Source organism: Pocillopora verrucosa, chromosome 3 (genome assembly GCF_036669915.1).
Source record: "Pocillopora verrucosa isolate sample1 chromosome 3, ASM3666991v2, whole genome shotgun sequence".
Lineage (NCBI taxonomy): Eukaryota > Metazoa > Cnidaria > Anthozoa > Scleractinia > Pocilloporidae > Pocillopora > Pocillopora verrucosa.
In genome coordinates this window covers 27,315,246-27,342,125 of record NC_089314.1, presented here as the reverse complement: position 1 = coordinate 27,342,125, position 26,880 = coordinate 27,315,246, and the positions used below count along the sequence as shown (strand labels likewise).

Here is a 26,880-nt window from a genome sequence, read left to right as displayed (position 1 = left end):
AAAGGAGAGCATGAGAGAGTGATTTTGATTCATATCTTGTGTTTTTTTGGGGGAAAAAATGTAGTTTATGTTAAAATTAAAGTCTGTTTTTGAAATAAGAGTGTATTTGAGTCAGTTCTGTTGGTTTTTAGTCCAGTACAAGGTTTATCATTCAAGGACAAGGGTTCCCATGGTTTGACAGTGTGTCTTTGTTTCAATGCAAGGGGCCTTGTTTGAATAAAGAGTAACCCTTTAACTCCTAGAAGTGATTAGCATGTAACTTCTCCCTACAACATCTATACATTGTTCAGCAAACAGGTGATGAGAAACCTTAAACTTGTGAGGTCGCAGTTGTCACCTTGATGGAATACCAAATTCTTGTAACTAACTTACAAAGAAATGTGTTTCAGCCAGAGGGGAGAGTTAAGAATACAATCTTGGAAGTTAATGGTTTAAAATCATGCAATATGACTTGAGTCTCAGGTTATGCCCAGTTTAATCCATTTGACTTCCATGATCGCATTTTATGAACTATAAAAACAATTATTTGACAGAAAACTCCCACATTGCCACTTTCAAGGAAGTAGTTCTGTACAAATGGTGTATAGATTTAACTGCAGTTTGCTATAATACTAGGAGCAGAAGGGGTGGAAAAGAGGGTTTTAGGGATAAACCTAATCTGCTAGTGAGGAATTTACCTATTTTGATGGTTATCAGTGTCAACAATTTTGTCACTGATTGTTTCCTTTTAGTTAGCTTAGTTGACAGTTTCATGGCTGTTTTCCCTGAATCAGAACAAGGTTTCAAGATATCATTTATTCCTCCCAGTCATGACTCCAACACTTGTCCAAGGGTTCGTCACCTAGCATCTGACTCAGCATTACCTAAAGAAGCTCAAGTGGTGATTTGTGGAGGAGGGGTGGTTGGTTGTTCAGTTGCCTACCACCTTGCCAAACTGGGATGGAAAGATGTCCTTCTTTTGGAGCAAGGAACGTAAGTAACACTATATAGTGATTGAAATGAAGCTTGACTTTTTCATGTAGGTAGCCTGCAATGACTGGCATTCCATCCCTGGGGAGTAGCAATACTCCTAGTTGCCTTTTGCCACAGGAATTGGATACACTCTGGCTGGATGGACCCTCCTGGCTTGAGTGCAAACTTACATTGTCTCTAAAAAAAAAAGGCAAACTTGGTAACTTTTCCTTCAATTTAAGCAAAATGTGGGTCCTCTTTCAAACTTTGGTTGATTTTTTTGTGCCCTTTTTCATGTTTGATTTTGGATTATGTGCATGGACAAATATCTCAATCACTTTTTTCATAAGCAGCTGCCAATGCTTTAATAGAAGGCTGTGCAAAGACCAGGGGCTGTAGGGCAAGACCCAAACACAAGAGCCTGCACACAGGCTAAACAGACAGCAGTAAGAGGTTTTAAATACTGTAATAGACTGCCGGTAAAAGGCTTCTTTTGACTCTTGTGCATCATCCAGATTTGGAACTTTCAATTTTGGGAGGAGATAAACTGAAGTAGTTTATTAAGAAGTGCTTATTGGAATGTAATCCAAAATCACATGTCTTAAGAATTGAGATTTCTAAAGTTTTGATCTCTTAAACTGCATTATCTCTTTGACATTCTTCACCAGACTGAATTGTGGAACCACTTGGCATGCGGCTGGTTTAGTGGGAAAACTTCGCTCCACATCAATTGAGAGTAAACTCCTTAGTTACTCTGTTGAACTCTACAGTAGCCTGGAAGAGGAAACTGGTCTGGGCACAGGTGAGATACAGACTGATAAACTTGTCTCTTAGTTTACAGATTTCTTGTCTTTGTTGTTGTGAAAGTCTCTGGAACAATCTACCCTTGCATGTCAGTGAGGCCCCAATCCCAAGAATTAAATTGTTAGGCTTAACAAACTTAAGCTGAGCCATGGCAAGTATTGTTGAAATTCTTGTGCTATAAATTAAATTGTTGTAGCTGATAATAAGGATATGAATATGAAAGCAATCTTTGCAGTAATGAAAACTACTTAAGCAGTAGTGAAAATAAGGCCTGAAAAGATTCAGGCTTGTTTGGAATTTGAACCTGTGACCTCTGCAATAACAGTGCAGTGCTCTACCAAATGCGCTCTACTGCTTAAGTAATGTTCATTACTGCCAGATGGCTTTTATATTCATTTCTTAAACTGCAGTTGACATAATTATATAATTTTCATTTATTCACAGTCATTTATCATCAGTTCTTAGTTTTTCATGTTCTTAACCATTCAAACCCTAAGAATGACCAGCATCTCATTTCTCCTTACAGTAAAACTGCTGAATCATTCACTAAGATCATGAGAATGAAGGAAATGGTTACCAACTTAAGAAGCTTTGATCTTCAAATGAATTCTATTTGTCAGTATCAAAAGAAACATATAGAATAGAATATGGATACTGATATTAGGGTGTAAAGGGTTAAATTATGATCTAATTAAATATCATAACAAGCCTTCTTTTGTCATGTTTAAAAAAATTTCAGTTTTATTCTGTTTCAGTTCAGACTTTCAACCAGGTTTTTCTAGTACACTATCAAAGTCAATGTCACAAAAATTCAGATAGCACACAGTTTGGAAAACATAAATTCAGCATAAACAGTACAGTTTCCTTTTTGTTTCTGTTGTTGAGTTAGGCCATGGAAACATTTACTAGTGAGTCTCGAGTAACTGGATTCTGATTGGTCCTCCCTGTGATTGAAGTCATAAGAGACATGTTACTGTTTCTTGTTTTTAATTGTTTTAGGTTTTAAACGATGTGGTGGGTTGGCCTTGGCACAAACAGAGGAGCGTTTGACTTTTTTAAAAAAGAGGCAGTCCATTGCAAGGTATTGTTGGTATTTTCAATCACATAACTAGTAAATTTGTCTTATTTAATTCAATTGTGTAAATGTGTTTCCTCTTCACATTGCGTATGCTTATGGCATCAGCAAACAAATACCTTGACAAAAAATTTTCTCATGGATTGATTCCCTTTTTTATGTCCAAAAACAAATTAAATGTTCATTTGAAAGTTAACGTTAACCCAGTAACATAGAAATAAGCTTTTAACAAGATTGACTTCATGCAACCATTCCCATTCAAAAAGAAGGAGAATATGTTCACAGAAAGGTAACTTTAATGTGGCAGCAAGTGAACCAGCTACAGAAGAGATATCAATTTACTTTGGCCTGTCATATTCTATAACAGTGAAAAACTTATTGCCATAAGTAATAGATCATGCCACTATTGACTTATCATTTTTCTTGCTGAAGAACTTTGAATGTTGACTGTGAAATATTGTCAAGAAAAGAAATACAGAACCTAATCCCACTGGAAATGAAGTTGGATGATGTGCTGGTAAGTTACAACATTTTACTCTTGCTTATCAACCTTCATGCAGAAAAAATTAATGTCTGTCAACAATTTGTCACAGATTGACTTTTGATTGTCTGAAAAGTGTATATTTTAAAAAACACAAACCTCAGATCTAAACAGGATAGACCACAAGCTATAGTTACTCTTATATACAATCAAATCATGGTTTTGCCATGCACCTCCAGTCTCAGCATGGTTGCAAATCAAAATATTTAACAATGAGCATGCAATATAATGGTTATTAATTATGATTTGTTGGTGGCGTTAGATTTTTTTTTTAATTAATCCTGTTTAATTACTTTTCAGGGAGGCCTTTGGATACCTAGTGAAGGTGTTGCAACATCCAGTGATGTTTGTCAGTCGTTGGCTAGAGGAGCAACTTTAAATGGTACAGAATCATGTTAGATTCAGTAACTATGGAAATAAATATGCACTGAGAAAAAGATGAAACAATCCTAAATTCTTCATTTTTAAGATTTGTTTCTGTGAATCTTGCTCAGCTGGAGGTTTAAAGAAGTAGACTGATGCTATTGATTTTAAAGTCACTTATTAAGTGTGAATGACAATTAAGACTTCAATCCAATGTTGACTAGTTTTCCTAATTATAATACTTGGTGGAACTGAAAATTTTTATATTCAGTTTAATTAATACTTAGGAGTGGAGAGAACACTGTGAGTCAAGAGTGGCTAAAAAACACAACACAATGACTCTGTCATAGCACTGACGAAGACCTCTTGACCTCAATTCCAGCATGAAAACCTTCACCACCATGTCTCCAACACAGTAGTAAAGAAATGATTTTTTTTCATTAGGAGTCAAAATTTTTGAAAAAGTTGCGGTAGAGTCCATTATTACAGATAGGAAATCTATCACTGGTGTAAAAACAAGCAATGGGACAGTCAAGTGTGAGATATTGGTCAACTGTGCTGGTCAGGTAAAGCGATGAGTAAATGATTGTCAAAAATAGCCTTCTAGGACAAAGGTACTTGTATGTTTCACAACATCTCATAATATATTTGGCTCATTAGAAAGTTGACTGTTTTGTTTGCAGAAGTTATGATTAGGTTGTCATTTAGAACTTTTGCTTTGGTTTTTTTTTTTTTTTTCTCATGTTTGTGTAATTTACCCATAGTTTTCCTCTTTGATGGAAAATTAATAGAATGAAATTTCAGTGTTTGTTTTTGTGATGTAGACTGTAACTTTGCTCTCTAAAAATTAATCTAATATCAAACTGCAAGATTTTTGAACACCAAGAATATTTCTGGAATGTCATTCTTTCTAGAGGAATAACCCAAACAGACATAAAAGAAGGGGTTCTTTGGTTTTCACAGGGTGTTTTTTTTAATTCAAGTGTGACTGGTCATATCACAGAAAATATTTTGAAAGTATTTCAAGTGTGCAGCACATAAGTCTGAATAAACCTTTTAACCCGTAAGAATGATGAGCATTTGGTTTCTCCTAATGAAGGTCCCAAGAGTAGAGGAATTGATCACCAACTAAAGAAGCTCTTGATTGTTAAACAAATTCTCCTTGTTAGCATCTTAGTAAGAGATGTGTAGAGAACAGTATGAAGAATATACATACAAATGTTTTGGTTTACATGTAAAGGGTTAATGTAGCAAATGCTTTCTTTTTTTTCTCTCTCTTTGAAATGCAGTGGGCATGGGAATTAGGACAGGTAAGAGACCAGTGGATTTCGGAATCATCTTGTTTTGCTGTCACTGTATATTATGCATAGGCTATTACTCTCAACATCTGAAAGTCAATTTACCACATTGTCTACTTTACATCTGTTTTGTTTATAGCTCTGAGAATTTAGGGTTTCATTTTGTCACCTATCTATTAGGAAATAAGTTGATTTAGTGAGGAGAAAGTCCTCTGTGGTCACCTCTGAGTTTAGATTGGTGTTTTTTTCAAGCTCTTAAGTTGAAATTTGTTTTTCTTTTATTAAAGTGTCAAACCTTTAATCTCAAGGGTGACTAGCATCTAATTTCTTCCTATAATGTCATCCCTGAAGCAAACATTTAGGTCACAAGAATAAAGGAAATTGTCACCAAACAAATTCTCCTTTTCAGAACCTAAGGGAATGTATAGGGAAAAGTATGGAGAATATGCTTATTGATGTTAGGGTGTGAAGGGTTGAGAGAGCAAATGCAAATATCATAAATATCAGAACTAACTTCCTAAATAAAGCTGAATGCACCAATAAAGCTCTGTTGTATATTAACCGTTTAACTCCCACGATCTCATTAATAATTCTCCTTACTGTCTGTCATGTAGTTCTTGTGGTGTTAATCTAGAGAATTTGGTATTGGATCAACTAATAATCCCCTAATTAATATTTTTCTTTATTCTCATCACTTTTCTGGTTGATATTGTATTGATATTGTAGGAGGAAATTCTGTCTTGGTCACTCATGGGAGTTAAAGGGTTAAATCTGAACCCACGACAGAAACCTTTCTGTCTAGTACTTGTTAAATATCTTGAAATGTGAGCAGAAAAAGAACTTCCATGTGCTTGGGTCTTACTTATGACAAGCACATGTCAGAGTAGCAATTTGTCTTAAGGAGTGAGTTGATATAAATTTTCCCAAGCTTTGTGTCTCTTAAAGCTGTTTTTGGTGTCTGCCAGGTTTTTCTTAGATTCCTAGATTTTGAGGTATAAAATTATGCAATTATGACCAATGACTCACAAATTTCTCTTTCAATCGTTAGAAATGTGCGCCTAAGGTGAATTTTCCTCTTCATTCAACGGAACACTATTACATCGTGACAAAGCCCATTGAAGGTGTGACCTCCATGTTGCCGGTGATTCGAGATCATGATAGCCAGATTTATGTACGTGAATGGAGCGGAGGGCTGATGGCTGGAGGCTTTGAATTAAATGCTCTTCCCGTCTTCCACGAAGGAATCCCTAAGGGATTTGAATATCAGCTACTCCCGGAGAACTGGGATCACTTCAGTGAGTATAACGGGAAGAAGACAATTAAAGGGATCAAAAGTTTGAAAATGAAACCTCTTTAGTATTGTTCATTTTTTACGAGCTTGGGGCAAAGAAAATAGCCCTGTCCGAATTCCTGCATTACAAATTCTTTCGGCGCTGTAACCGTGTTAAAGAATTTTCACGAAGTTTACAAAACGTTTCAAAGGCTGTTATTCTCCGTTAGGATATGTTAGATCCCCGATGATAACCTCAACTGATGCGCTAACTACAAAAATATGGACTCGTATAAATTTCGCCGTCTTATCGATGCACGGTAACAAAGTGAACTCCAGACGTTATGTCTCGAAACTTAGTGAGGCTTCGAAAATCTTGACAAGTGAAACCTGTATATCACGAGCAAATGAAGAAAAGTAAAGCATGATCATCCTGGTGAGGCAAACCTTTCACAGGAAACTAATACATGCTCTCCACAACAGAGTGAATCAGGTAGCATGTAGTCTTAACTTGTTTTTTAATGGAAGCCCAGTGGATGCAACAAAATGGCGGCCGAGTACTAGAAATTCTGAGATTCTTGTTAACACTCTGAGTCAGTTTAGAAGGTTTTTAGTGGAGATGGGACTTCTGCCTCAGGTGTGTGTAATTAAAAGAGGTCGGAATCTGTGAGGACAACTCGCAGATGCCTATGTTCACTTCTTCGATCGTAGCTGTGAACTAGTGCAGGAATAACACTCGCCAACTGCTGTGAAAAATTACAAGTTTTAAGCTTAAAACTAGGTGTTGTTGTTTCTCTGGTGCATCATTTTGACACCGAAATCGATAAAAGACACATAAAAACGTTGTAGCAAAAACAGAGAAGAAAACTTGACTCGTGACTCGAACTTGACTCAGAGTCGAACCTGATTCGTGATACGGTGCAGCTCTTCGTCCGTTGGGTGCTGTTTTGCGCCTAACAAATGGCCTAAATCTATAGATATCTCGAGCTCGTAGTTTAATCTTTGATTGGCTACATAGCTGGTGCAACTGGAATAATTGCAGAACGACTAAGTTAAGGGTGAGTCAGAGACTTAAAAATTTTGTGAAACTGTTAAAAAATTACTGTTGTACGAATAGAAATACCTCACTCTCTGCTGTGTGTTGGAGAAGCGGTACCACGATGTATTTTACACTGGACTCCGGGTTCTAGATCAGGGCTGGTCGCAATTTGCTGTTCTTACTACGATTATCAGTCGAGCGAGATGCGAAAAATGTTCGGTCACGAGGTTTTCACCATAGAAATGACGGCGTTATCTCGGGTAACTTCCTTGTTTCCAACGGAAACGGAATCCCAACCGTCAATCATGAAAGCCCGCCAAAAGAGGTCAAACGACAAGTTGCCATTGGAAACGGAGCCAATTCCTTGTGACAACAAAAGGCTTCAAAAACTTTCGTCGCGTCTCAAACAACTGAAAATTGTTGTAAGTGTGACACGGAACTCTCACAGTGCGTCTTTCTACACAGTGGAATAACAGGTACTGGTGAATTGTTAGGGAAGTCTAAAAAATTGGCCGTGAGAGGGGGGGGGGATGTGGGGGAAAACTACGATAGATTAGCATCCCATCCGGATGGGAAGGATCGCTTCACTCCCTGGAAACTGGAATGTGTGGTTTGGTTGTTTGGGGTCTTGCACTAGACTCGAACTGTTTTTTTCTCCCAACTGCTCTTGTTTTAGGCGAGCTAATGGATAACATGCTTCACCGTTTCCCGTCCATGGAGAAGGCCGAGATTCGTCAAATGATCAATGGTCCAGAGAGCTTCACTCCGGATGGACGATATTTGTTGGGGGAAGTACCTGAGGTAGGTTTGGAATCAAATGAACACAGATCATGTTTAGCTGGTACGCACGATCTTCTATTACAGGTTTTTAGGAACAGAGTAAGATGGAAATTACTATGATCGGATTAAAACAAAAAAGGAAGCTTTTGTACAGGAATTCCAAAGGGGTAGTCGTTTCCACCAGATTCCAGGCAGTCTGCAGTGAACACTCGTATTAGCCCACACACACTAATGGAATCACTAGTAAGTGTTTTTAACCACCACAGTGCTGTTTTTCTTTCATTTTTAGTCTCTTAAACACATTTTTTCATGTTTTTAAAAGCGAATTCTGCTTCTAATTAGAATAAAATCGTCTCTCGTGGAAAGATCTGGTCTTTGATACAATCCCCCAACAAGCAATCAACTTTCAGTTGCCTCTCGTAACTGGCGTTCTACCGTCTAAGATTTTCTTTGGGAGGGCGTTTGGAGTATTCAGACAAATGAATACTCGCATTTCCGCTGTAAGAGTCTGCATCTGCATCTGCATCTATGGGGTTACTTTCATAAATTTCGTTGATTCTTGATGCCTTGGTTTACCTCTATTCTGTAGGTTTCGTAAGGTGAGAGGTTATTATCAGCTTAAAGAAGTCAAGCTTGACCCTTTCTTGCTGTTAGTAACCCCTTTCACTCCGAAGATCTAAATCGTACTTCTCCCAACTTTGTGCCACGCATTTCTAATAATTTTAACCCGGAGAATTTGAATCAAGGATCAAGGATCAAGGATCGTTCCCTCTTTAACATTTCTCTCCTTCCAGTCTCCTTTCCGTTTGAAACCTTATCGATTTGGTGGGAAGAAGTTTCCATTTGGTCACTGGGAGTAATAAAGTCAATTTCTGTCTATTGAGAACACTTTTTTTTTTAAGGTACGCAATTTCTATGTGGCTGCTGGCTTTAATTCTAGTGGTATTGCTGGCGCGGGAGGAGCTGGGATGGCCCTTGCCGGTTGGATCACTGAAGGGGAACCTACAATGGATCTTTCAGGTGTAGACATACGTCGTTTTGCTCCTCACCACAACAACAAACGCTTCTTAAGAGAGTGCGTGAAAGAGACCCTCGCCTGGCACTACTTGCTGCGATACCCATATTCAGAGAGAAAGGCTGCGCGCGGGCTCAGATGTTCGCCATTGTTCCCAGAGCTAAACGCCGCCGGTGCATCATGGAGTGAGAAGATGGGGTGGGAGGTTCCCAAGTGGTTTGCACTTCCGGGAGAAGGTAAGGTAATTTTAAGCTAGTCTGCGTAGGTGGCGCTTTTGTGTGTGCTATGAAGCGACAATAGGCGAATTACTGTATCTGGTCCCAATTCTCTCGCGGCATCGAAGCTTGACGTTTCAATGCGCCGAGTCTTGCCGATTGACTCGAGGTAACAAAACAAAAACCAAGCGGAAATGCTAATGCTACTTTTACCTGACAGACACTTTCTTTTTCATACTCGCCGCAATTCACTCTCATTTCAACTTTTGTCTTTTGTGCCGTGAGCGCTTGATGGCGAGAACTTGCGTAGCTGGTGGTTTCGAGTGCACTTCGAAGCGTTGAACCGAACCGCGAAACTCAGCTGCGAGGCTTGGGACCGAATAAAATTGGGAGGAAAACAACCTCTCGCTGCTCCGCCACCTAACACTGCACAAAAATGCGAGCTACAAACATTTGTTAGTTGTGGGTGAACCTCTAGCCTACGTGTAGGCGTACCCCCCCCCCCCCCCCCTCCCCCCAGGTGAAACGGAGGCGAGGTAAAAAAATATCGTAAAAAAATTATCAAATGGCATTATTTGCATAAATTCGAATAGCGTCACGGAACACGATTAATGCCATGGTTTGCGTAGACGTTCTATCGCTTCCGTTTCACCTGGGGGGGGGGGGGAGGGTACGCCTACACGTAGGCTAGAGGTTCATGATTTCTTTGGATGTGCTTTGAACGCTTCCTTGAATAACCCAACCTACTTCTTTAAGTAGTCAGGTTGTATGCAGCACTGAATTTTGTTTGTTTTTACCTAGACCAACCCAGTGAGAATGGGTTTGGCAAGCCCGGCTGGCTAAGCTGTACAGAAGTGGAGTACAAATCTTGTACCGAGGGGGTAGCTGTGGTGGACTTAACTGCTCTTGGTCTGTTTGAAATTGAGGTACAAGCTTTGGCTTCTAATTTATACGCGCAGTATCACCATTGGATTTAATAACCATGATAATAACGGAAATGATCATCAGTTTAAGGAGTTCGTGATTTTCAGATAAATTCTCCTTGTCCATTACCATAGAAAATGTAGAAAGAACCGTATGGAGAATATGAATGTTGATGTTAGGGAGTATGGGGTTAAGTGGTAACACTTAATGTGTATTTGTGTTTTTAGTCTAGTGCGGATGGCGAGGTGGAGCATTTCCTTCAGCTTTTGTGTTCTAATGATGTGGCTATACCAGTCGGTTGCTCTGTGCGTACTCTGATACTGAACAAACGCGGGGGAATAGAGCTGAGCTGCACTGTTATACGAGAAGCACAAAATAGGTGGGCCTCTTTTTTTCAACCATTATTGCAGGAGGTTCGACTCAAATTCTAAGAAGTATATGGCAGTCTGCGGCCTTCCTTACATCTAGGCAGTTTGGAAAGCCGCAAAACTCTCAAACAGAATTTAACTTTCAAATGGGCACTCCATTCAAATAATTTATTATTGTTTTTCGCCTTACCGTGTTCCCACCAAGAGTGTAGCTCCAGTTTTTGGTATATAAACTACACACAAACCTCAGTTGCTCTATTCGCTCTGAAGAAGGGCTAACGCTCTGGGCTAAAACTCTCTACGGTGACCAATTTACATTATAACTCTATTGATAACCAAATTATCTTGTAAACTCCCAATCGACGCGGCACCACGGTTACTTTAAAACTTACCCCCTTAATTACTTTTGAGCTGTCTTTTTGTCTTTTTGAAAAAGGAGTTGTGCAAGGAAACTTCTTCAAAATAGAAAGCTAATGATACTACCCTGATTAGATCCCCAATTGCCTTGAGTCATTGTATGCCTTCGTTTTTTTCTCTTTATCCTTCCATCATTGTGTGTTTCAGCCGTACTTTTCACTCTTCATCCATTTTTAAATCGCCAGATTTATAATTATGCTGGACGATGCAGAGCGAGTAACTGCTGCTCACTCAATGATTTCACATAACATCCCCTCCAACTCTGCGATCAGTCTGCGTAACATTCAGTCACAGTATGCTATTTTGGGAGTACTGGGCCCAAACTCGACTCAGCTGCTTCAAACTCTGACCCAGACCCCCTTAAAGGAGAACCTATTCCCGGCAAACATTGTAAAGGTAAGTAAAGGTACTTTAATTAGAGAATCACGTATGAAGTCATAATCCACAGGCAAGAAGGACATAATGGTATACCTGAAAACAAAACAAAACAAAAAAAACAAACAAAGCGGCAGTCACTAGACTTTGGCTGGGCACTTCTATCAACTGAACTACAAAGCCACGTGATGGGAGATGGCCATGTTTTAGTTTATTCCTTAGAGCGCGTTTCGACTGATTGTCTTCCCCTTTCTTACAGAACATGAAGTCTGTAAAAACAGGAAAGATTAAAATTAAAACAACTAGAAGAATTTTATTAGCCGACCTCCGCATTAAATTGCATTTGGATTTTTATTTTTCGCAGGAAATTGACCTAGGCTTTGCCTCAGGTGTTAAGACGTTTAAAACAAACTACTTTGGCGATCAGAAAAACGACTGGAAGCTTTTGGTACCTACTGAGGTGGGTTCCTGTATATGAAGACCTTTTGTGTGTTCAGTTAACTTTTTAGTTATCTGTGATACAGGCAACTCTTTCGGTTTAGGGTTCTCAAAAATTTGCACTTGTAACCATAATCTAAAGCTTAAGCGAGCCTAGCTCTCAGTCCGTTTTCCCTCCCCTACTCCGTGCAGTAACTAATAATGAATTTTCAATTTTCCATTTTCCAACAAAGTACTCGAAGGCTCCTATTTGTATATTCTGTGAATTTGGGAATTCCTAATTTTGGCGCATGTTTATAGTAGTGAGTAGGCATACGTGATGTATGCTCTGTTCTCGCCTCCGAAGGTCACATGACAGGATTCAGGGCCGCTTTAATGCAAAAGTGCGATTAAAAGTTCTCTTTATACACCTTGCGTCTCTTTATGGTTTCCGATGCATTTTACACTCATATTTAATTTTCCAAGGCTATTTACCGGGTTCCTATAGAATATTGAATTACTGGAGAAGTTTGGATATTATTAAACTAATCTTCAAGATCCAGAAAACTATCTACGAACCCTGTTTTTGTGGTGACCTCTTTAGCACAGCACAACTATCACAAACACTGTTAAATTCTTCTCTTACGTCTTTCTATACTACAGTTTGCTGTCTCTTTGTACCGTGAAATGATGGAGGCCGGGAGAGATCTGGGCATAAGGAACGCGGGTCACTCAGTACTTGATGGCTTGCGAATTGAGAGATTGATTCCACAGATGGGAAAAGAGATGACGTCATTTGTAACTCCAAGGGAGGCTGGGGTGATGGACAGAGTGCAACTGGACAAGGTAATCATGGTAACCGTATTAATAAACCAAGCAGCTCTGAAATTCCAGATTTATAATGCGCAATAATAATTATAATGCCGGGATTTGCTTTTCTCTTCTCTACGAGCGATCCGATCCGGCCACTTTTAGACTATCTTCTTCCAAGAAATACTGAAGTAACGGTCTGCGTAAACGTTTATTAGTAACTTCAAAAATTTTTCGTTTCTTTTTCCCTGATGTTCCAATATCCAATTCCCCTCTAATCCTAGCTCAGATGCTATCTCCCCAAATCCCCTGTCAATTTGTCAGTGAGAGTCTTATTTTGATCCAATCAAAACATGAGTCGCTTTGCGAAAACACCGTGAACGCTCAAAGGCATGATGGACTGTCCCTCTTCCAAATAAAGGGAGAAAGTCAACCGAGGAGAATAGGGATGAATACTTTGCACCCCAACATCAGTAGGCATATTCTCCATACTGTTCACTATACATTTCATAAGGTGCTAACAAGGAGAGAGAAGTTCTTTGATTTTTGTTACAATCAAGAGCTTCTTTAGTTGGTGATCATGTTCTGCATTCTTGTGACCTTCATGTCTGATTCAGGGGTGATATGGTGAGGAGAAATTATGTGCTAGACGTTGTGCTAAAACTAAGGATCATTAATGAGGAAAGCTGAGCTGTTTTGTCGAATCTGGGCGCGGTCAACGTTAATTATTTAGAAGAAAAATTATAAATTATAAATTTCTAGTGCCGTTCAGCTCAACCAACCGTTTGTATTTTCCAACATATCTATTCTAGAACTGCGATTTCCTTGGAAAGCAAGCTCTTTTAGCTGATGATCAACAACCCGCAAAGAAGCATCTTGTGCAAATTGCACTCGAAGAACGCGACGATACCAACTACCCGTGGGGAGGGGAGCCGATTCACAGAAATGGCTCTTCGGTAGGGTCCACGATAAGCGCAAGTCATAGCTTCAAACTGGATCGTCCAATGTGTTTGGGATACTTAGAAGGAGAGGGACTGAATGCCACTGTAGAAGATGGAGGCTTTGAGATTGACGTCGCTGGTGCCTTATATCCTGTTTCTGTGCAGATTTTCAACAGAGATTTGAAAGACAAGTTCGTGGAGACCTCGTAGCTCCTTTTGATCAATTCGTGTCGTGCAAAAGTCTAAATGGAAAGATTGGATCGGTGTCAGTATTTGAGAAACTGACCCAACATAAACCCTAGCTTGTTATCAGTTAACTGTTGTTAGGTAAGGGGAGGGGTAGGTGAGGCTAGGGGTGGAATAGGTACGCAGTTGCTTAGATACCGATATTGATCCGATAAATTATTAACATTCCAGGGACTTTGATTCAATATAATTCAAATACAATAATTCAAGTTTTATTATTATTATATTCAATTACTGTAATTTAGAAATAGCACGATTTTTGTATGATGAAATATGTATTAAGCAATCGTATCCTTTTTCATAATTAATAATTGCATCTCGTATCGTACAATTCAACGGTAATCCTAGACAGAATTTCAAATTGTCCTCATTTCATGATAGGTAATAGTAGTTGTAGCAATTATTCAATTGATAATCATGCCTAATTTACTTTTTGAACCATTCACATGAATAAAATTAAATGGCTGGATATGGGCAAAAAATATGAACAACATGAAAGGAAAAATAACATTTTTACAATTAATTTGAAAGAGGAAGGTGATGGGTAAAAATACGAATTGAGTGAAATTGTTTATTCAAATAATATCAGCAGTTATTCCAAATAGCATAGATAATTTTCACTTGCACGCAAAGTGCCTAAAAAAAATTTGTAATTAGTTCGTAATAAAGGTCATTTAATGAAATATTTCTTGTCATTTGCGTACGTTTCTTTTCTTGCGAAGGATATTTAACAACGATCCATCTTAGCTGAGGTGGCTAGTGGTGGATATTTACCAAGCTGCCAAGCGACGAGGTAAACATCCAATGCTAGCCACCTCTACTAAGACAGTCCTTTAAGGATATACAAAAACAGTGAGATGATATAGCACTAAAAGGTAATTTTAACTCATTTAATCCTGTAACGATTACAGTGTTTTCGCGCGTCGCACGGAGATAAAGAGTAAAAAATATTCGGGATTTGAGTAGCCAATCAGAGCGCGTCTTCGACCCTATTCACTGTTTTAGTACATACTAATGTGTGTTGAACATGTTTCCTTTAATTTTCTAAGACTAACGGGCAAGGAAAGCTTTGGAATTACCTCTGTATATTTATATGTAAGTGAAATTTCTGCAAAAAGCTTTTGAACAGTGCCCCGTTTTTTACAGTAAACGATGCAGTGTCAATTTTGAAGATACAAAAGAACTGAGAATTTAGGATTCTAGATTCGCAAAGCCGAGAAGATTAGAATGATTGCCTAAGAGTAAAATTTGAAATCGTTACCCCGACCGTTCTCTGCATGATCTCAATTTGCTTAAAGGAGTCATTTCGACTCCTGCAGCTTTACATCCTCACAAGAGTATGAGGTTCAGGATGTATTAAGCAGTTTTTTCTTGAACCATGCGCGTTGCAATTTTTCGTCTCGTTTCTGTTGCGATTCTGTAAACTTGGCAGCTGCCTCTTTCCTTAATTGATCCTCGCGTTTCAAGGCTTCTTCGTCCTTGGCCCGTAACCATTCCTGATATTTCCGTATTGCTTCGGCCTTTCGTTCGTCGCTTTGTTCGCCCTCGGTTGGTTTTGGGCTTCTCAGGTCGTCGCTTCTTAGCTCTTCAAGCCACTCCTGATGTGTTTTGCCAGTTACCTGTCGCCAATGTGCTTCTTTCCTTTTCCTAACTGTCTCTTGTTTTGCCATTTCGGCCAATGCTGTCTGTCTTCTTATTTGCTGTGCTTCTTTATCGGTTAACCACACCTCGAATGTTTTCCGGCGATCCGACTTCGTGTTTTTAAGAAACTTCGCGAGCTTCTCGTTTTCTTCTTCGGAAGACGAATCATCGTCGGACACGTCAAACTGGTCTAACTGGCTTTTCCTGACTGTCTTCCATACGTTCCAAGGTTTGCTTTCACGGTCGTGGTAGTGTGAAAATAAAAAGTCTTGCATTTCCTTGCTCATTTTTCTGTAATTTAAAAAAAAGTTAACTAAATCAGCGAAAGCCGTTTGGTCTTTTTCATTTCACATTCAAACCCAGCTGAATTTATTTTAAAGACGTGCGGAAGTCCATTTACTTCTCTACGAGACTACTAGCGCGCATAATGGGTTGATTGACTGCCTGACTGACAGACAAACTGATTAATTGACTGTTTGATTGATTGATTACTTTTTTTGACGAACCCTCTCACAATATGATTCGCCAAAGTGACCAACTTTTCGTTTTCCTTAACTTTCCTTTGAAGGTTAACCTTAAGAATGTGGTACTCGATCCAAACATTATCCCCAACTTGATAATTACCTGAATTCTCGTAACCTGCCTCCTCGGCAGTGTATAGGTAGTGGAACGAGTATTTAAGCATCGATCAAACTTAGAAGGTAAGGATTGATCTATGAGAAACATTCTGGTTTCAGTCAACATACTTAATCTGGAATACCCTATTTTTCTTTCCCATCCATCCTCCTTTTCGCCATTTGCTACATACCTCTCGCGTCTATTTTCGCCTCCACTGAGAGTCATGGCTTTTCTCCTGAGATCAGGTGAATTGTAAGTAGGAGCCAGATTAGGTCTCATTGCTGGAAGGGTTGAGGACCTTGAACGAGATACCAGAGGCGACATGGGTCGAGGAGATGATGGAGACCTGGGGTAGAGAACAGGACTTCCTGGTCTTTCTGGGTTCAGAAGTGATGGTACTAATTTGCGACGCATGCGAGGAGAATTCATGGGTGATGAAGGTGGTGTGTTAACCCTTGGAAGCTTTTCTTCGCGCTGTCTGGTTCCTGGGACAGCTTTGCCGCTCAGCGGTCGTATTTCATCTATTCGAGTAACCACACAGTTCACGGCTGAAGATCCCTCGTGGGAATCAACTGATTTGCTTGCTCTCAGTGACTTATGAAGCTTTCCTTCAATATTGGACTCTCTAAATAGCCTCCTTTGGGATCCCGTTCGTACGTGAACGGAAGATCTCTCGCTTACTTCCTCGTCCTGTTGTCTTTCTTGATCAACTCGTTCTATCTCGAGTTTGGCTACAACTTCGTTCAAAGTGTCGGCAGCAGTTCCTTTTCCTGGGTTCTCTGTCACCTCGTTTTGGATGCCGAGATCTTGCGGGGGACTTTCTGAGAGATCGTTCTCTCTTTCGTGTCTAATGTTGTCTTCATCTTGTTCATTGTCACGTAACTCGACAGCATCAACGTCAACATCCGAAGTTTCATCGGCAGTCGACTCAATTGCCTCAGCTTCCCGAGACTGTAATTCGACGTAATGGCCTAGCAGCTCCACCAGATCTTTCTGTTTGGTGTTCTTAGCGAAGTCCATCGGCGTAACACCTTGCTGGTCAGGTTTAGACAATAGTGGCCAGCCACCGTTCATGAAAATAACCGCTGCGCACGAGAAATTCCCACCTGCTACTGCTGCATGCAAAAGAGTGCGACCACTACATTGGACAGTACGTTGAACATCAACCTTCACATCTCCACCTAACAAGGTCTGGAACAGCTGTCCATCGCCTTTTTGAGCTGCGATGAAAGCTGCCACGAACGCTCTATCTTCGCTGGAAATCTGGTTCATCTTGATACAGATCCGTTTCAAAATCTGGCGGTTGTCAAGTTGCATACATCGGTGTACGAATCGTTCCCACCACGGAATAATACTTAGTTCGAATGTCACGGATCCGCTGGTAGCTTCTAAATCTATAAAAGTGTTGATGTCCGCCATCTTAGTTTCATCACTGAGCTTGGTAACGTTATTCTCATCTGCTCGTTTGTGTACAAGAGTAAACAAATCAGATGGAACTCCGCTATTCACTTCCACTATAATTTTCAAATCACGCACACTTGACGAGCCTTTTGTTTCAAGAGTTAAGGTTTCACCTGTTGGCAACTGGACGTTAACTTGAAAAACATCTATGGCCTCCTCTATCGACGCTCTTCCATTGCCTTCTTGTTCATCCATTTTTTTTCGCTATCCTTTAAAAATGTTTCACAGATTTTCTTTCCTTCAAGCTGACCGACGAATGCTGACTTCGCCGCTGGTTTCTTGTTCTTTAGTTCAGTGCCTTCAGTCGCTGATCAGAAACCTTTGGCGTCGTTTAACAACATCGTCTGGATATGTTACCAGCCAGGGGGTGAAAGAATCTCCCGATAATATGATACCGGACGTCCAAGATTATATTGCCGTGTCATTCAGCGCCTTTATTTAGTTTACTGTTGAAAGATGGTTCAAAGAACACTGCAATATCCACGCTGCAAAGTACTATTGACGTCTGCGTTTGTGTACGAACGTAAAAGCAGTCGCAAAGGCTCAAGAATAAAAAGATAATTGCTATGTAGAAAAAAAAAATCATAAACCCCAAGGGGCTCTCAAGTTTGTTGTATTACTTGTGCAGTCTTTATAAAGCGATTGAAGGTACTTAGCGATAAGTGTGAAACAAACAAAGCATAGCTATCCAAGCGTAATTGTGACGTAATACACAGTATATTGGGTTCTGTTGATATGACCACTGTTGGTAAAGAAAATGATTATATATTGACCAGTTGAGTTACAAGTTTAGGGTGTAACGTCACGGCATCCTCTACATGATTAACAAAAAGGTGTAAAGTAAAATATGGTGTGAGAGCGCTTTCAGCTCTGACACGAAAGGTAAAGGTCAAAATGATTTTTGAGATTTGCACTAACATTAACTTATGTACATAGCTAATGAAAGAGTTTAAACATTTCTTTGTTTTTAAGCGAAATAGAGCGATCATGGGAGTCATAACTTGATCGTATTCGTGCAAAAAGACATAGCCCTTTAGGTAGGCGGCACAAGCGTCCAATTCCGAGCCAATGCGTTTCTAGGCGGCAGGTGAAGCAAGCGGGCGAGACTGGCACTCTCTCCAAAAACCTCCCAGACTCCTCGTTTACCTCTCGCCAGCTCGCATCCCTCACCGGGTCAAAATCCATGGGCTTCCTCGATCGTGTTGCAGCGCTGAAAAAGAAAATAGAAGAAAGAATTACTGGGAATGCAAAATCTGTTCGCTAATGATAAAGATAAGGCATTCGTTGTGACACAAAATCACGTCGAACGAAGTGGTCGTGCAAAGATCTGCAAATTGGTTGCTCGCATACCGAGGTTTCACTTAATTATTACTAATTTTGCCAACAAAGCTATCAATATCATTCAAGAGCTTGTCGTTTATTATACTTTGCCAAAGTGATATGTGATAGTTGTCACGAAAACGTATCCTTCAAGGGGCTAGGTCACGCTGTGAGCTTGCGCATTGGGTTCTTCCAGTTTGACGCGTTAAATCGCTGTTGTTCCCGATAGTAGTCGTCAAAGAGCAGAGCGTATCACGCACAAATAAGAATGATGCGTGGTAATTGTTGAATTTATGCGTAATCACGATTCTGCTAAGTATTTCTTTGGGTTTATTGGGTAATTTTTGACGATAGCTCATTATCAAGAAAATATGAACTCTTGTCAGAATGTAAACAAAATAAAAAAACAGCACATGTTGTTTCAAAGATCAATGCAAAAGGCCAATTTTTAGCAATTGCAAAGCCTCCTTAATTAATTGTGATATCTGATTACTAAATAATAGTTTCCCAAGACGTAAAAGACAAGGAAAGTACAGTTCACTGGCTCCTTGAAGTACATGATGACAAGTAAGATGACTAAAGAGAGATTGAATTTGCACGAACAATTAACTTCAGTTTACCGTGAGAATAAAAGGATGTTTCCATGGAGCAGCATCACCACTAATCTTTTGGGTTTTTTTTTTTCTTTTTCCTTCGTTTAAATCTTAAACTTGATGGAAATTACAAAATCATTTTTTTGGCGAGATAGAGATACGTCTAGTCATAAATAGCTCTAGTAGATAGTAACGCGGATTTAAAACTTTGTCCAAATTGTTGCTCTATTGATACTATAATTGGAAATGACTGGCCAGAAAAGACCCCACCGAGACTGTGTCCGCCTTATCTTGATGAACGTTTCAGCAAATTGGTGAAATTTCTCTATAGCTTTGAGTTGACAAATCTGGCCGATCAGTTTCGGTTCAGGGGAACCTCCTTAGTAACCGCGCCTAGTAATGCTTCCGTCATTTTTGTCCATGTTCGTCAAGTCTTCTTGGTTTTTTAGCTTAAAAGATTTTTTCTCATAAAATCATCGCCTGACATTGTTATTAAACGGCTTGATAGCGAAAACTCAGAATATTTTGAGACTTAACAAATTTAGTTCAATCATTTGCTCATGGGTGTGTGTTATTTGTTGGCAGGCGAGATTTTCATCTTAGGGGCCAGGAAAATGATGGTCGGACAGGTGTCCTCGTTGTTTTTCGCGTGAATAAACAATTTGTTGAGGTAAACAACTTCTTGCGTAATACGCGAGGGGCAAGCCACGAATGAAAAGCAAATTAAATAATTAAACTCAATATACATTGCAACGGAAAATTTTCTATAATGAAACGTACTGCCGTATTTTGACGAGCCCGTAAGGCGAGTCAAAACACGAACAACTCGTAAAAATATTCAGCGATACTACACATCAAAACGTCTAATAAGTTATTTATTATCCAGCTGCTTTTTTTATGCTAAGTCTTTCTTCTCATTTCTCAAAAGGTGGGAAAAGCACAGCGGATAGAGAAGCGTAGCGCGCGCAGCCGACTGGTTAAACAGATTTTTTTACAGTACAAAATAACCAACTGTCTAAATAACCGTAAAATATCGCAGGATATTTGTACTCTATTCGCGCGTTATTTGTACTCTACTTGGTGCAGTTGGATAATAAATATAGATATATGTATCAATTTTTTAATACATAGCGAGGATTTAAAACCTTCAACCGGAAAATAGTTATTAGTAAACGCATGAATCAATGAATCGAACACAAGGTACATTGTTCAATTTTTGTCTTTACCAATGATTTTTCCAAATATCAACCTCTTTGTGTTATGTTATTAGTCTGGAACATCAGATACATGTCCAGTATTGACCTCACTCAGTGAGTTTAAGCATCACATTAACAGCAACGGGAGAAATTAAATCTGATTTTTCTTACTTTTGCCCCAATATCTAAATCATTTTGTGTTTGATTGGATGGAAGTAGATGGCAAAAAGTGTAATATTTCATAATACTGCACACTTTCTCCTTAAATTCTCCTAATTATGTTCAAGTGCAACAGACGTCACAAAGTCTTCATTAGCATATTCCACCTCGAAATTACTTTACATATAAATTGTTATTAAGTCCAGTCAAATTCTACTAAAAGCTTTTGGGTGATTTGTTCTTAGTTAATGTCATGACAAGCTGAGTGACAACTAAATTTCACTGAGTCAAATTGCTGGGGCAAGATTTGCTTCAATTTAATCGGCTGGATTGATATGCTTGGAGGCGTAACGCATTTTTTTCTTCAAACAAATATGAAAGTATAACATTATGAGTCAAGTAAGAAATAGCATTGGAACTGTGATTGCAGGCATACCATCCAAGTTTTACTCAATCACTTTCTATGATATGTCCTATGAACTTTTTTCTTCCCTTTCCTTCCCAGCATCTCCTCTTTCTTCAAAGCCTCTTGGTCTTTCTTCCGCAGCCATTCCTTGTACGCTTTCGCTGTCTGACTCTGGTGATTAGTATCGTCTTTTGCATGCTCATTTCTTCTCTGCGCGGAGGTTGGTCTAGACCTATCTAACGCTTCTTTGTTATCGAGCCATTCAGTGAACGTCATTCGGCAGTGCGTCCCATACCTAGCAGACTCCGGTCGCCTTTTTTCGTTCCACGCTACGCGTGTTTCTTCGCGCGTCTCACCACGCATGTCGGCGCGTTTGTCGCTCAGCTCGTCTTTATGAAGTTCTCCTTGATTTGTGTTTTCCGGCCCTAAGTTTTCATCCTTGTTAGCGTCTTGTAAGGAACTAGACCGCCTCCTGCCTGCCCTCCATTCGTTCCATGGTAAATTTTCACGAGGGCGTTCGCGCATTTTTAGTCTCGCGCGAAGTTGCGGGCTTATTTGATAGCTGAAACAAAACAAGAGATATGATTTTACAGTGAATGAATTGAGAGGTCAATGATCAAAATAAATAAGTGATATAATTTTTATTATGACATCAGACTCCTTCCCACAGAGAAAAGACTAGCTAACATGGGGACTGTCAAAAAATGTTGAGTTTCTCTTGTGGATTATCTCTCTCTTACGGAGATCCTCTATTTTCATTTTATTAAGGAGCGCGTTATGCATGATTTTGCGCGAATACGCTAGCCGAGTGCCAAGAATAACTTTGAGGTTGTTTGAATAATTAGCGTCTTACCCTTGTTCGTCAAGATCTTCCACTTGAACAGAACACCTTCTTGTCCTGGTTGGGTTAATGTGCTGTGTCGGAGCAAACGTGGTGTCTGGAACACTTTGTCTTCTCTGACTGACTGGAAGGTTTTTGACGAAGGAAATTGAAATTGGCTGAGAACCACTAGAAGTCTCTCCCTCACTTTTGGCCCTGCAAAAGATACGTTCCTCTAAAAAACGAGATTTGATAATAGGCTCCTGAGGTATACTTCTAATGAAGAATCAATCATAGAATGTCCACTCCGCTTAGCTTTACACAACTAATCTAAGCCTACTACAAGCTTGATACATTTCTGTATCAAGCTTGTAGATGATAGAATATGTTAACTTCCTCAGGCCTGTAGTTTCATGTTGTTATCTGTAAAAACGAAGTGAAACCCCCCCCCCTTTTTTTTGTTTTTCCTCGTTTAGTCGTTTTTCTTTCTGACACTTCGCTGAAATTTCGCTATTTTGTGTTGGAACCAACCTATAATCCTCCCCTAGCCCAAAAGTAAAACGTAAGTAACCTTGGGGGTTATCATTCTTTTCTCTCGTTACTTTTAACAATAAACAATGGTTAATTCGAAATACTTTACTTGCCTGCTTCTCTCTCCGAGCATCTCCTCAGATGATGCTGAATCCTCACTACACATTGAACCTGAACGGGATCGGCCAACAGAAGGACAGGGAACCTTGAAATTGTCATTCAGAACGAATGATTTCTCATCACCCCCCACAGACCCAGAATAGTGCACCTGACTACACTTGGGCACGTGAGTATCCCCTGGGTCCGAGCCAGTAGAAGTGCCACTGTCTTCTATTTTAATGAGAGGTAGTTTCATAGTTTTGTTTGGAACCATTGGTAGGCGTCTTCTTCTTTGCATTTTTGAGGAAGTTCTAATGTTCATCACCGTTTCGTCAACTACTTTCTGTTCGGTCTCGCTTACGTCAGATTCGTCACCACTAAGATATGACCAGTTGCTTCTTAGGTCCTTCCTGGCACGAGCTTCCAGTAAATGGCCAACATTGGAGCGTCTGTGTGTGACCCTTATCGGAAGCCTTTTTTGTGATGTTCCTGTTAATGGTGGGTTTGTCGGTGCTTTCTTAGGTTCCACATTTTGTTCTTTCGTTGATGCACTCTCGCCTGAATTAGCAGATGAAAAGTCTGACTCGAGAGCTCCTCCTCGGTCGACTGGAAAAACCAAGTCATTGTTTTTGCTGTCTTTATTCGTTTTTTCCTGGCCTTTGCCATGGCGAATAATTTCTATTTCTTCATGGCCGAGTTTTTCATCTCCATCGTCATCTTTCTTGTGAGAATCCAGACGCTTGATAAGATTCGGTCTTTCGGTGGCGGATCGTTTCCTTCTTTGTTCCATGAACACCTGTTTTCTGAGAAGGGCTCTCCTTGGCGTTTTTGGGGAGCAGGTTGTGTCCGTTTCGTCTCCTGACGCATTTTCTAGGGCCTGGTTTTGCCACATTTGCAGAACGTACCTGGCTGAAACAGGAGACTCCTCTCCTTGATAGTCTATAGCAGAAAAATTTTTTTCCTTCGATTCATAACCAGTGTTTTCTTTCTCCATATTTTTTATTGTGATTAATCCTTCATCCTTAAAGTCTGCATCATTTGATTTTTCTTTACATTTTAGATTACTAGAATCTTCTGTCGTGATGACCAAAGCAACTGGTCCTGTCTCGTTTGAATCCATTGCACCAGAGCCTTCCTCTTTGCCTATCTCCGAGGCGTTCTCCTGCTCAGATTCCTCTTCGCGTTTTCGGATAAGTTCCTCCAGGTTCGGTCTTCCAGCCATGGATCGACGCCTCCTCTGCTGCTCCACGATAGACTTTTTTCTCAGTTGGGCTCTTCGGAGGGGCTTCGGAGAATGAGAAGTAACGATGTTGCACTTTTCAGAAGATGTGGCCGTGGGCAAGGTAGCTTTGTCGTTCCTTGCATTGACGACCTCGCTCTCCGTGTTCGCACAACATTGTTTGTCTTGTGGCTCGTTCTTGTTTTCTTCGTTGGCCTGCTGATCGTCACGTGACTCGTTCACGACACTTTCGCTATTGTGTGGTTCGTTTTCAGGGCTAGCCGAAAGAATCGGCGAGGCACTGTTTTCGGAACTCATCGACAAAAGCTTTTCTAAATTCGGCCTCTCCGTTGTTGTCCGTTTTCTCCTTTGCTCCTCGATACCCTGATTTCGGGGCTGAGCTCTCCTGTCTGATTCATTAGAGTCAGCATAGTTTGGGTCAGCGGAGAGTAATGACATACTATTAACTTCTTTGTCGTCTCCTGAACGACTGTGTGCTAAGCTAAGCTCGTGGCCTGTTGTTGATCCCACTAGAGGTGTGTTCGCTTGTGTAAACAAATGCTCATTCCAAAGCATCTCCGTGACATGAGTTGTATCTTTTCGTATACTTTCATTGTTACCACTGTAATATCCCGTATCACTCTTGGGTATATAACATTGCTCGCTGGAGCCTTCGTTTTTGAAGTTTGCACCAATCTGTTCATTGTCAGAGTTTGAGAAACCGTCCAATCTGACGTGTGACGAGTTTTGACCCACGGTGGCGTCATAGTCCACCATGTTTACTTTCGTCAACGGGGTGGCTGAGTTGTTATTACAAAATCTGGTTTCGGTGTAGTTTGTCGTTTTTTTCTCCTCTGTTCGTTCGTCAGAGTCCGAAGACAGATCCCCCAACTGACTGTCCATGTTTTCATTAAATTGTGGCCGGCTATTATCACTATTATCAAACTTATCATCAGCGCTAATTCCACCTGAGCTGTCATTGTTTCGCTCGAAGTTGTCCCAAAAGCTATTAGACGAACCAGAACATTTTGCATCGCGCCGATGGAGCTCAAGATAAACGTTTAAAAAGTTCACAAGTTCGCCAGAATCGCCGTATAATTTCTCCGCCATTTTTATTGGTGTTTCTCCCGTGTTATCCGGTACCTCTAGCAAAGCGTTGCCCCCGTTCATGAAAATATTCGCTACGCAGCTTTTGCTCCCGCCGGACACTGCAGCATGGAGAAGATTTCTACCACTCAATTTAGTTTTGGTGCGAAGATTCATATTCCTTCCTGCACACGTTGCAAACATTAAATTGTGGTTCCCCTTCACTGCCCCGATGAATGCCGCAGTGAAGTTCCGCTCTTCGCGCGAAATCTGACTCATTTTCACCAAAGCTCTTTTTCTAACTTGTTTTGTGTCTCCTTTGTAACACGCTAAAATGAATTTCTGCCACCATTGTTGAACGGTTACTCTCAAAGTGCACCCGTCCGAAATGTCAATAGTTTCATCGTTGCCCAGCTCCTTGTCTTGAAGTTTCACAAGTTGTAAGTCGGATGGGATTCCGCAGAGAAGTTCGCAGTCAATCTTTATACATCCTACCGTTGTGCTGTCTTGTATGTGCATCTTCAGTGTCTTTCCCTCTGGTGTTAAAATGTCAATAACTCTGCTTCTGCCAAAGTTATCGCCGTTTGTGTCGTCGTTCATGTTGTTCATCTGGTCATGGCTGCCTACTTTGGAGCAAACCATTGATGTGGCTTAGTTGATTCCACCTCTCCAAGTACTCGCTCACCACCAAGGACCGTGAAAGAATTCTAATCGGTACAAATTGGCAGAGTTGTCAACTGAAGAACTAGCTATTCTATTGTCTTCCTGTGGAGTACACGTGCAAACTGTTAACCAGTTGAAATCTGAGATTCCGTCCACAATATAGGTCTTTGACAGCCGATGATGTCTGCTAAACAACAGTTTAACAACTGTTCTAATAAAACTTTAAACACACTATCGATTCAAAACAATGACAGATAAAGTAATAATAAGATACAGGTCCACCATCCGTGTGTATAAATTCCTTGAAATATTAAAGGATTTCGTTGATGTAGATCGTTGAGTCAGCTATAACAAATTGTGTGCGACGCTGTTTTTTACCCTCTTTGTAATAAAAAAAATACCCTTCTATTTTCAGACAATGACTGCAGGTCTTATTAAACTCAGTTTAATCAGTCGAAATCAGTGATTTCGACTGATTGATTCTGAATATTGCTTCAGTAGTTGAAAAAAACCCACCTAAGTTTCCTTGTCGAGCTAGTAGATATTGCGTCAGTACGGTTACATGAGCCGGCCTTTATCACACTTAACATGTATGTAGTAGTCGTTAAATTTCTTAAGAGGTAATTCCACTGATCCGCGACATTTATTCACAAGTTAAAATGAATTTAGCAGCTAATATAAAACGTATTGTTCCTTTTGTCAGGGCCTGTCAAGGAAACTGCCTATAAGTGACAAGCGTATTATGCTCAACTCATCAAGCGCCTATGATATTAAGTAAAGATTACGCACAAACTTAAAAGAAACAAGAATACTCTCTAAACATTACGAGCCTCCAGCGCTTGATTGCGCTACAGAAACGTGGGCGGGCATCTTGTAAACAACATTAAGAGCCTAACCTACCCACAGAAACATCCATTAGACTCAACTATTATGATAATCAGAGAGATTTACGTCTCCTTATTTTTAAGTTTTGTTTTCTCATTAGAATTCATTAATCCGTTTCCGACACGTCTTTAGCTAAGTCAGCACATGGCGTGTCTAAATGTTATCGCTTCTCTTGGTTTTTGACAAACATAACAACACATGCACTTGTGCTCATAACGAAGTGTAGGTCATACAATTAACTTCGCTTAAAGAAAGTAGAATACTGTAGTTTTAACGTTCATTCCCTCGCTATTATTAGGAGCGCATGACCGTAAATTTTTCCCGCCTTCTTTAC

At 40.0% G+C, this 26,880-nt stretch overlaps 3 protein-coding genes and 1 long non-coding RNA gene across 8 annotated transcripts in view; 1 reads left to right on the top strand and 3 right to left on the bottom strand.

Annotated features, from left to right (window-relative positions):
- The window catches only part of LOC131799367 (uncharacterized), a 7,945-nt gene extending 338 nt beyond the window's left edge, over positions 1–7,607 (bottom strand). The window contains exons 1-2 of the long non-coding RNA XR_009341380.2: positions 7,426–7,607; positions 1–1,149 (exon numbers count right to left, since the gene is read on the bottom strand). The exon at positions 1–1,149 is cut by the window's left edge and continues 338 nt beyond it. This is a non-coding gene — a long non-coding RNA (uncharacterized lncRNA). The remainder of the gene's footprint in view (positions 1,150–7,425) is intronic.
- The window catches only part of LOC131799346 (pyruvate dehydrogenase phosphatase regulatory subunit, mitochondrial), a 23,672-nt gene extending 9,215 nt beyond the window's left edge, over positions 1–14,457 (top strand). For 2 of the 3 annotated variants that reach the window (XM_059117083.2, XM_059117076.2), the window contains exons 3-18: positions 808–972; positions 1,620–1,753; positions 2,755–2,836; positions 3,263–3,347; positions 3,672–3,753; positions 4,179–4,300; positions 5,024–5,044; positions 6,081–6,327; positions 8,018–8,142; positions 9,024–9,372; positions 10,153–10,277; positions 10,503–10,654; positions 11,246–11,456; positions 11,800–11,895; positions 12,516–12,698; positions 13,475–14,457. In XM_059117083.2, coding sequence (XP_058973066.2) covers positions 808–972; positions 1,620–1,753; positions 2,755–2,836; positions 3,263–3,347; positions 3,672–3,753; positions 4,179–4,300; positions 5,024–5,044; positions 6,081–6,327; positions 8,018–8,142; positions 9,024–9,372; positions 10,153–10,277; positions 10,503–10,654; positions 11,246–11,456; positions 11,800–11,895; positions 12,516–12,698; positions 13,475–13,813 — 2,518 coding nt within the window. In that variant the 3' untranslated portion in view covers positions 13,814–14,457. The remainder of the gene's footprint in view (positions 1–807; positions 973–1,619; positions 1,754–2,754; positions 2,837–3,262; positions 3,348–3,671; positions 3,754–4,178; positions 4,301–5,023; positions 5,045–6,080; positions 6,328–8,017; positions 8,143–9,023; positions 9,373–10,152; positions 10,278–10,502; positions 10,655–11,245; positions 11,457–11,799; positions 11,896–12,515; positions 12,699–13,474) is intronic. The other variant, XM_059117067.2, reaches the window with a different exon arrangement.
- Positions 14,360–17,937, bottom strand: LOC131799336 (centrosomal protein of 164 kDa). Its single transcript, XM_059117057.2, has 2 exons — positions 16,299–17,937; positions 14,360–15,781 (listed from the first exon to the last, which is right to left on the bottom strand). Exons 1-2 carry the CDS (start codon positions 17,762–17,764, stop codon positions 15,196–15,198), a joined length of 2,052 nt encoding a protein of 683 aa, XP_058973040.2. The 5' UTR covers positions 17,765–17,937; the 3' UTR covers positions 14,360–15,195.
- Positions 17,938–20,244: 2,307 nt separating this feature from the next.
- Positions 20,245–26,291, bottom strand: LOC131799306 (zinc finger CCCH domain-containing protein 13-like). Of its 3 annotated transcripts, none has more exons than XM_066164302.1 (4): positions 26,178–26,291; positions 22,708–25,763; positions 22,097–22,279; positions 20,245–21,805 (listed from the first exon to the last, which is right to left on the bottom strand). In XM_066164302.1, exons 2-4 carry the CDS (start codon positions 25,638–25,640, stop codon positions 21,292–21,294), a joined length of 3,630 nt encoding a protein of 1,209 aa, XP_066020399.1. In that variant the 5' UTR covers positions 25,641–25,763; positions 26,178–26,291; the 3' UTR covers positions 20,245–21,291. The 3 variants fall into 3 exon arrangements, with proteins under 3 accessions (XP_066020399.1, XP_058973008.2, XP_058973014.2); XM_059117025.2 differs by having other exon boundaries at positions 22,708–25,845; positions 26,178–26,265; XM_059117031.2 differs by having other exon boundaries at positions 22,708–25,848; positions 26,178–26,227.
- Positions 26,292–26,880: the final 589 nt, after the last annotated feature.